At 42.3% G+C, this 10,060-nt stretch overlaps 1 protein-coding gene across 3 annotated transcripts in view; it reads right to left on the bottom strand.

The window, feature by feature from the left end:
* Positions 1-5,595: 5,595 nt before the first annotated feature.
* The window catches only part of UST (uronyl 2-sulfotransferase), a 385,118-nt gene continuing 380,653 nt past the window's right edge, over positions 5,596-10,060 (bottom strand). For 2 of the 3 annotated variants that reach the window (XM_072966015.1, XM_072966014.1), the window contains one exon: positions 6,615-8,574. In XM_072966015.1, coding sequence (XP_072822116.1) covers positions 8,291-8,574 — 284 coding nt within the window. In that variant the 3' untranslated portion in view covers positions 6,615-8,290. Of the gene's footprint in view, positions 8,575-10,060 lie in introns of all 3 variants that reach the window. The other variant, XM_072966016.1, reaches the window with a different exon arrangement.

Raw genomic sequence — 10,060 nt, 5'->3', positions numbered from 1 at the left:
CGTGTTACTTTCCTTTTCTGAAATACCCAAGAGCTTCTCTTTGCCCTTAGAGTAAAATACAAATTTCTTCCCAAATTCTTGGCAGTCAGTCTCAGTCTTATCTTTTATCTTGCCTTTTTGGATATGCATCCTGGCCCTGACACTTGTGCTCCCGCGAGCTCATTATTAACTTCAATGGGGCCTTTATTTCCTATTATACAAACAGGGTACAGTACCCTTCTTGCAGATCTGCTGAAAGGGCGGAGTGATCTTTGTGTTTTAGATCTGCCCTGCTAGATCCTACATATTCCACTGTCTGTCTCCAGAGGTGTAGTGACAATCCCACATGAAACCTTTTATTCAGGTCTTCACTGATCTCTCTCCTCCTCCACATTTAGCCCCTATGGGTCCCAGTAAGTTTTTGTAGGTTAAAGGAATGTGAATTGAGTTATCCGAATCTTCTTCTGGTTCAGGCTGCCTTGATGACAGGGCAATAGGGCATCCTTGACTTCTTCCTATGTCCTTGTTTGTTTCATTGCACTACTTTCTACTTACCTTTATAGCTGCAGGCGTGGGATTGCATGAGGGTTATCGTGATCGTCAAGTCATCACGTGACTCACCTCTTGATCATCGAATCAGAATTTCAATCATGTTGTAATTATATAGCACACTCAGGAAGGATTATCTGATAAAGAGCAATTTTAAAAATACTATGGTAATTTTATAAGAGTAACAAAACTCAAGCAGGTTACATAGCCTGGGAGAGATGATAACCTGTTGACCAGTTGATGGTGTGTGTGATGTGTTTCAAATACCTTAACCATGACTTCCTTCTGGCCCATACTGCTCGAAAGCACTGAAGGAAAATAAGCAGGTATGGGAGGAAAGTTAGATTTGGAAAGACCTTGGGATTTCTTGAGTAAATTGTTATGGAGACGGCTCCCCCTAGTGTACTGAACAAAACAGGTACCCCAGTGTGTAAAAGCTGAGCTCAAGTTCAAGAGCCGAGTATCCTTGTCTCCAGACACCAATCTTATTTGAACAACTTGAGATCTCTCTTTGGCCACTCTTTTCCTTCCTACTGAAAAACCAATCACAGATCAGGGGAGAAATGGGTCATGTGTCCTTTACTCAATTTGACTTGAGCATCAGTCGTCATGGAAATACTGAACTGATCTGAGGTATCCAAATCATATTAAAAAGCACAAAACATTGTACTTGAAAAAGACTTTCTCATGAGGGATGCGAATGAAATTAGGGAGAATAGACAAAATTAAAAGATGGCTCCTTGTTAATTATTTTACTAAATATGTTATTTGCCTTCATCTCCTGTTTGACAAAATGTTAATCAAATATGTTTTTCTCAGGCAGGATGTATGGGCCCTTGGAAGACCAAAACATGAACCATAGCAGAGGGAAAGCACTCTTCCAATGCGGGAGAAATGCCTTACATTAAAGCAATGCTTTTCAAAGCATCATCTCCAGAACACTAGTTCCACAGGCTATTAATGGGTCTTCATAAGAGTTTCATGGCAAATAGTTTCGAGAAATGTAGGTTGACAAAATAAACTGATTTTTTTAAACTCCATATTCCTTGAGGCCCTTAGCATGCTCTTAAAATACCACTGTACTGTGTGACATTAGTCTTTGAACTTCAGTATTTCCCAAATTCACACGATGGTTTTTTTTTTTTTTTGCCATGCTATCTCACACACCTGGTTCATGAATTATCCTTTGGGAACAGGCACTGGACTAGAATTTCATTAACTTTCAATCAAAGATGGGGAACAAATAGGAGAGTGTGCCAAAGGAGGAAAGAAAGCAGTAAATTTGATATAAGCAGCAAACAGGGTGGCTGTAAGGAAGTCTGTGGTTAGTGTCATAACTCTCTTTCGTATATGAAACATTAGTAATGCAACATATTAAAGTCTCATCTCATGGCGATCCTATAGTGGGGTCAGAAGGATTGGCCATGCTGAACACACCACCAGCCCACAAAATCATTACCAGATTTCTCCCACATCATCACAGCAGTGATGCCACTTCTGAGAATGAGAAACATGACTCCAGAAAGTACAGGACTCCATCCTATCAGGCTTTCAACTTTCACTGAAACTTTTCCTTGTGTGCAACCTGTACTAATTCACAAAGATGGTTTAAGCTCCTTATTGGTAACAGGATCACAGACACATAGGCTATGTTAAATGAGTTAGAGGGAGCTTGTATTTAGCAGAAGCTGTGAGTTAAAGATAAATCCTATAACTCACATGTAGACAAACTTCCAAAGAGAATGTGGAGAAAATTGGAAATCCACAGCGTGGTTTGTATGGATAACAGCACAGGATACAACACTGACTCACATCCAGTAGAACAAACTTCTCCTATCAGCTCCGTTCACATTTCAGAGGCGCTGCTTTCCATCAACTCAGGTATGCTGGGCAAAAACACTTGGAGACAGGAGGGACTAGGGGCATCAATGGACCTGGACTTATGTGTAATTCTGTTCTCTTTTGCTGGGGACACAGCATCTTGTGGAGAAATCCTTGGTCAGCCCCAGAAGGACTGTGGCTCTTAGTCTCCTAGCACATGGGGGTGGCTGGTGGGACAAGGCTCATCCCAGAAGCAGCTCTTGCTTTTCAGGGGACGTCCTATTTTCTTCCTAATGCTTTCCAGCTGGGTTGACTTCACACACGGGGAGGTCAAGTGATTTACTCAAATGCCCAGTGAAATAGACCAGCTGGGACTTGAACCAGGGAACTTCGCTGGTTCGCAGCCCTTGCCCCAGTCAGTCGACACTCTGCTTCCTGGTTTTCACCTCTTCTCCGAGTTGCCCCAGGCAGCCAGCGTGCTGTGTCTGGCGCAGCCCATCCTCCCGGCTGTCCCTGCTCAGAACTGGAATAAGAGGCGTGTTACAGGTCAAGCCTGAATGTTCTGGCAGTGCAGTGGAAGGCAGATTGCTCCATGCCTGCTCAAAGCATACACTGTCTGGCGAAAGCCAGATTGAAGATAGCTACACCCACACGCCAAGATTCCAAAAGGAAAAACTTAGCTCACATTTTTCCTTTGCATGGTGATTTTTCTTCCCTTCCTTTTTTTCCCTCTCTTTATTTCTTTCTGTCTTTTTTTTTTTTAAGGGAATCCCCATGTTTACAAGTTGAAATCCAAAATGCACAAGTGGTCAGTTCACAATTCTGTGACCCATGAACATCTGTGGGCCTGGGTGTTCCCTGGGAATCTGCAGCACCGGAGCTCCGAGCCAAGCCTGCCCTAGGCAGAAAGGAATTCTCAAGTGAGTGGAGCAGTGAGTGAGTGAGGAGGCCTGCGAATGATCAGGGCCTGGTTACCCTCTAGTTCTGCTTTTCCAGGGGCATGTCTACACTCAACTTCAACTAGTTTTATGAGCTGCATTTGATTTTATTTTTTGAGATGGGTCCACCTGAAATGCCTTACAGTAAGTGGGACATGAGTCTTCATTTTGCCTTTAAGAAAACAAAACTCTATAATCTGAAATGGGCAAATGTGGTCCAAGTCTCTTTATCCAGAAACAAGAACCTCTGTGTCCTTGGAGTAGAGAGAGAAATCTAGAATGTTTATTTTGACACCAGTCTCTGAGGACTTACGTGATTGAAAACCAGTAGTGCCTCCCTCTGTGGAAGAGGAGCTGCCAGCCCCAGCCCCTGGGAGAGCCACAGAGGGCACCTCCCTGCACTGCCTCCAGCGGGCAGGTGGTACTGGGTATGGTGGAGTGTGCCTCATCATTTCCATTCCAGACTCTAGGTCAGTAAACAGACTCTGGCTCTATCATCATTTTATAGTTTTAATTTGGTAGATACTCAAAAGTTAATCAAACCCTCAGTGGAAAACGTGAGCCTGTGATGTATTCGCATCTCCCATCTGGACCTCGGTTTCCTCATCTGTAAAATGAGGGGATGGACCAGATGACTGCTGAGCCCCACTGCAGCTCTAGGGGTCTGTGCCTTTAGGCTTCCTTCGCTCCTAGTTGGAGTTTGGTTCATCTGCTCTAACTTTTCTGCTGTAATCTGGGTGTTACGGGCTGAATTATGTCCCCACGAAATTCATGTGCTGATGCCCTAACCTCAGAATGTGATTATACCTGGAGACAGGGCCTTTACAGAGGTGAGCAAATTAAACTGAGGTCTCCAGGGTGGGCCTTAATCCAATATGACTGGGGTCCTTACAAAAAGGGGAAAAGTGGGCACAGATGTGACCTTACGTGGAAGGAAGACCATGTGGAGAACACAGGGAGAAGACAGTCTTGTGCAAGCCAAGGAGAGAGGCTGCAGAAGAAACCAAGCTGCTGACACCTTGCTCGCAGACTTCTAGCCTCCAGAATTGTGAGAAAATAAATTTGCTGTTTAAGCCACTCTGTCGTGGAACTCAGTTACGACAGCTCTAGCCAACAAATGCACTGGGTTACAGCACAGTGGCTTTTCTGGGCTCTGAAAGAAGTTCTATGCGTTTTTCCTAACAGAATTTTCATATTGGTTTCAGCTTAACATAGACTTTCCTTTCGCAGGATATTCAAAATACTTTTTAAAAAGTCAAATTCTTTGTCAGCAGATGGAAGTAAATCATTTTAGTAAAATAAATCCTCTTTATTTTTACTTGAAGGGAGTTTCACAATTTTGACCCACAGAACTATCTTCCTGAATGGCTGTGAATCACCATTTTGCCTTTTAAAGAATCCTGCCATTATGTATAAAATTCATTTAAGGCCAAATAGCTCACTGGATAAGGCCGCAGGTAGCAGCACATTTATAAAGAACTTCAGACCACACAAGCAGCTCCGGAGTGGGCAGAGTCCTGGTTTTGTTTAGTACTTTTGCCTTTAAAGTTCACTCAGAGTCAAACATCCCGTGACCGGGCTACAAGCAAACAAATTAAATGATAAAGAAAGGTAATCACTTATCAATTTGCTGTTTAAGACTCTAGGATTCTTATTTGAAGTGAAACATGTTATTATCAAAATGAGTTTTTCTTTCACTTAGTACCAAGATTCGGGTTCTTTTCTTCTACAAAACAGTCACATGGAGTTGGACTGGATTTCCAGCATCTAGAAAGCATGGGGATTTCACGCCCCCAACCCCCACTCCATAAGTCCCATCTGATGCAGCAGTGAAATTTCCCAGGAAGAGCATTTCTGGATCAGAACTTGCTCCCTTGGGAGATTAGGATCATCCAACTTTGGAGGCTCTACACGTCTGAGAAAAAGATCAGAGTACATGCCAGGAGACGTGGGACGGCACAGCCTTACTTTCCCACGTTATTGCAGGCGGCCAGCGTAGATACCCACTATCGTGGTTGAGGATTCTGATGAAGCATCCTGACACCTAACCAACCAGTGCCCATAGCAACGAAGCCAGCAGCTGTTTTGTGTCATCTCATTACAAGAATAAGAGTTTCTAGACTTTTAAAAATACATCTTTTCAAAAATCACATCTTCAGGAAAAAGCTTGGCCAACTAAGAAGCTTGAGGGGGCTGTGAGGAACTGCAGGCACGTTCATTTCCAGCTATCAACAGAATGGAAAAAATTTCCACTTATTTATATACATTTATTTACTTGGGTAATGAATAAGTTAAGGAACACTTCATCTCAAACACAGATTGCTTTTATTTTAGCTAAGCTAATGTTTCAGTTCCATATATATTTTTGAATTTCCATCAATGTCAAACACCATTTTTTTCTTTCTTCTTAAAAAAAAAATGATTTACAAGCACTTTGACAGCACTCAAGAAAAGTAGGCTGAAGGTTCATAATAATAATTTTCCATTTAAAAAACATCCATCAGACCAAAATAAAATCATTTTAATTAACTCCTTCCTGAGTAACTAAAACCTTGGAATGTGCTGAAAGGTTATAATAAATAAGGCAGTCAAAGATCAACCAGCTTAAAATGTATTTTTTAAATTAAACTATGTAAAATGTACAATATATTTCATGAAGTACAAACCGTGTTGGGCTCAGGGCCAAAGAAATGTTGTCATGTGTCCTGAATAAACTGATGAAGTGCCTTGACTTTTAGGATCCAGAGGCTGTTTGTTGGGACACAATCACACTAAGGCCCTGTAAGTAAATCAGTCCACATCTTTCGTTGTGATGTTGTAATGATCACTACTGGCAATAAATGCCTTTGAACACACAGCTAGCAGGGCTCACAGAACTTGCACTAAAAGGATGCTTTTTTTTCCCCACATGACCAATTGTCCTGATGTTCTGACAACATCAGAGAACACTAAGCCAATTTTATTTTCAGATGGTGAGATTGCACAGTGTGTAAACTAACAATCACTCTTTATATGTGATTTCATAGAAGTGACTCACAATGCAGAGGGCAGCCACTCCTGCTCTTATTTTGAATATGACAGTTGTCCTCCACGTTGATTTTTAAAGTAAGTCTAGCGGTAGGGCCCTGGCCTCTCTAAACAGTACAAAAGGATACTTCCTCGTCTAAGAACGTTCCCCTTACTCACTTCCCTGCCCCAGGTCTCTGAGGCAGGAAGGAGGCTCACAAGTGGCCAGGTGCTGGACTTTGTGCCTCCACGGTCCCAGCCTTCACTGGACTCCTGCGGGGTGGAGCCTTCTCAATACCCCTCATGATAAAGTAGCTTTAGTGTGTATTCGACAGGTTCCAAATGACTTGCTTTATATCTTGGCTACTGTCCAATTTTAGTGAACAAAGGAAAAATTCTAGAGAGATTTGTTGGTTTCTGAAAAGCAGAAAATGTGTAGCTTGTGTAAAGTCAGAGTCTTATTTACTATTAAATATTCCCAGCTCACACTTTGCTAGCGCCCTCGAAGGGCTGGCTCTAGGGGAAAAAACACAAAGGAGACAAAATTTGTCACAAACATCCTGCCTGCCACCACCACCTGCACCCCTACTTCTCAGCTGGCTGTATACTGTCCACCCAGGAGTATATGTATTTTGTGGGTGATGGGGTGGGGGCAGGGCTGTCAAAGATGAAAACATTTCAGAATCCAAAGAAACAGGTTTTCTAAGGATTGACCCAAGGCATCATGGAGAGGTGGCAGGTGATGGGAGTGGGATGGGAGGAGATACTGTGGAGCCATGGAACTGCCCAGCTTCTACTCAGGTCACTTAGGGGGCAGACAGCAATTTATAAAGCTGGGCAAGCAGTCTCTTACCCAGAAGCTCTTGCTTCTCTTCCCGATGTCCCAGTCAGGGTTCTCAGGAGTGAGCTGATTCCATAGTAAATGGGACTGTGGTTTCACAGCTTCCTGCACAGAACTCAATACCCCTTTTTACCAAAAACAGGTACCTCTTAAGGGACTAAACGGTGAAAGATATCAGCCACTATGCGACCCAGCTGGCCAGCAGTGTGCCTGACAGATCATACACTGTCTGTGGTCAGGCTTAGAACTTATGCCACAGCAGTCAAATGTCAGAGTTAAACTGGTTCCTGGGTTTCCAGCTCAAGCAATGTTGGTAGGAGACATGTTTCATATTGGGTGCAAAGGGCACCGCCACTTCCCTGTGCCACATGACCTCCAGAGTTGTTGTCTCACCCATACTCTTCCTTACACAGCCAATAAATTCTTCTCCCTGCTCTGCTGCTTTGAAATCTGTCAGGATGGTGCTTGGAAATGGAATATCTCAAAAGAGCCTGCCATGCACTTTGACCTTGAAAGGTATTCAAGGCTCTGGACTGGCTAAAGATATGGCACAAGCCGACTTGCTCTTTCAGAGATGAGAAGTATGCTGCTCTTGGTGAAAGTGTCCCCTGAGATGGACCAGAGGCAGATTTCTGCCCGTGTGGGCAGAAACCACTTTTCCAGGGACATCCTCTTTTCTGATGTCCTCATCTGTCTTACCATCTCCTGTTAGATCCTTCTAGAGTAGATGCCCTGGTCTCTGAAGTGGTTTTGTGTTTCTACTGAAATACACAAGTCTGGATGTTTCCTACCACTGAGGTAATATCTTTACTAGTCATTTTACAAATGATAAGTTATTGGGCCATAGGCTGTATTTCTCCCCCTTCTCTTCTTATACTAGGGGAAGAAAACCTGTTTAAAGATGAGATGCCTTGTGGTAGAGCCATCTAGTGTACCCGGGAAGGACCCGAGGAGCCAGAAAAACACAGCACAGAATTAAAACAAATAAAACCCGCAAAACCGGGCATCCCCCAATGACCCCAACATGTGGGAATGGTTTTGTTCTTTTCAATGCAGCCGAGCATTGATTTAGTCCCTTCGGATTTTTTTTCCCCAAACAAAAAAAAACTTTCTGGAAAAGGGCGATTAAGCCACTGGAGGCAACCCAGCGCTGGCATCACCTCTTATAAATATCTTCCAGCCACTTCTCGTCGTCCTGTTCCTCGTCATCCACCGGCTCCTCGGTTTCCAGTGGAGTCGGAATAAAGAACTGGGGTCTCAGGGCGGGACGGCTGACGCGAGACTTCAGTCCGAACTTGCGCTTCAGCAGGTGGAACTGCTCCTTGACGTAGTGGTAGAACTCGTACTCGTATCTCATTCGCTGGTAGAGAATCTGCACGGCCTCGGGGGAGGGAACAGTCTTCTTCACGGTCACAGTCATGTTTCCAAGTTTCCTATGCTCTGGAAGAGAGGCGGGGTTGCCCGTGAGCCACGGTCTGTAACAGCCGCAGCTGCGAGGGGGTGATGGGGAGGTCCCGTATCACCGGCAAACACTGGCAGCCCCTAAGGAAAGAACTTGAACATCCAAGGACTGGAAGGGGAAAATGGCTTCCCAGCATCTGGGAAGATTTCACCATATTCCAGGTGTCAATACCAACACCAGCTGAGTAAACCTAATCTAGCTAACATCCCTTTCAAGGGATGTTGAACTATGTTTGGACCACAATTCAATTGCTAGCTGTAAGTTATACATTCTTTTGAACAGCAAAATCTACCTGCTTTTCATGTTTTATTTCAGAAGAAAGCACAGAAAAAAAGCTGTCTTACTCCTTTTTGGCGATCTTGGTTTTGTATTTTAAAATACTGACACCTATGATTTAAAGTTTAATTTGACACAAATGCCACTGCATTTCACTATTTCAGCAAGGTATTTGTCAAGAAAAGTAAAGGCAGGACTGTTGAATTCCCTAAATACAATTGTAACTGTTGTAAATATTAAATGATTTTTTTTATTGTGGTAAAATATACAACTAAAATTTGCTTAATTTTATATTAGTGCTTAATAATAGAAAAATGTTATATATATTATATATATTTATATGACAAAATTTTAACCATTTGGAAGTGTACATTTTGGTGGCATTAATTACATTCACAATACTGTACAGTTATCACTGCTATTTCCAAAATTCTTTCATCTCTCCAAACAGAACCTCTGTACCCATTAAACAGTAACTCCCTTATATCCCTCCTCTTCCCACCCTTTCCCAGGTAACCTCTAATTACTACTTTCTATGAATTTCCGAGGTACCTCATGTAAGTGGCATCACACTATATTTGGCCTTTTATGTCTGGCTTTTTTCACTTATATGTTTTCCAGGTTCATCTACTTCATAACATGTATCAGTACTTCATTAATTTTTATGGCTAAATAATATTTCCTTGTATGGATGTACCAAATTTGTTTATCTGCTTATCCGTTGAAGGATACTTGGATTTCTTCTACATTTTGGCTATTATAAATAGTGCTGCTATGATTGTATAAAAGTCTTTGGATCCTTGTTTTCAACTCTTTTGGGGATTCTATCTAGGAATGGAATTGCTGATTCACATAGTAATTCTATGCTTAACTTTTTAAGGAACCACCAAACTGTTCCTTAGTGGCTGAACCACTCTATATTCCTACCAGCAATGTCTGAAGGTCTCAATTTTTACAAATCCTCCTCTACAACTGTTATTTTCCATTTTCAAAAAATTATGGATATCCTAGTAAATGTGAAGTGGTATCTTGTTGTGGTTTATTTTCATTTCACTGATGGTTAATAATACAGAGCATCTTTTCATGTGTTTGTTGGCCATTTGTATATCCTTTTTTGAGAAATGTGTATGCAAGTCCATTGCCTAATTTTGAATTGGATTGTTTAATTTTTTGTTCTTGAATTGTAAG

Source organism: Vicugna pacos, chromosome 8, assembly GCF_048564905.1.
Source record: "Vicugna pacos chromosome 8, VicPac4, whole genome shotgun sequence".
Taxonomy (NCBI): Eukaryota; Metazoa; Chordata; class Mammalia; order Artiodactyla; family Camelidae; genus Vicugna; species Vicugna pacos.
This window is presented reverse-complemented; position numbering and strand designations above follow the sequence as displayed.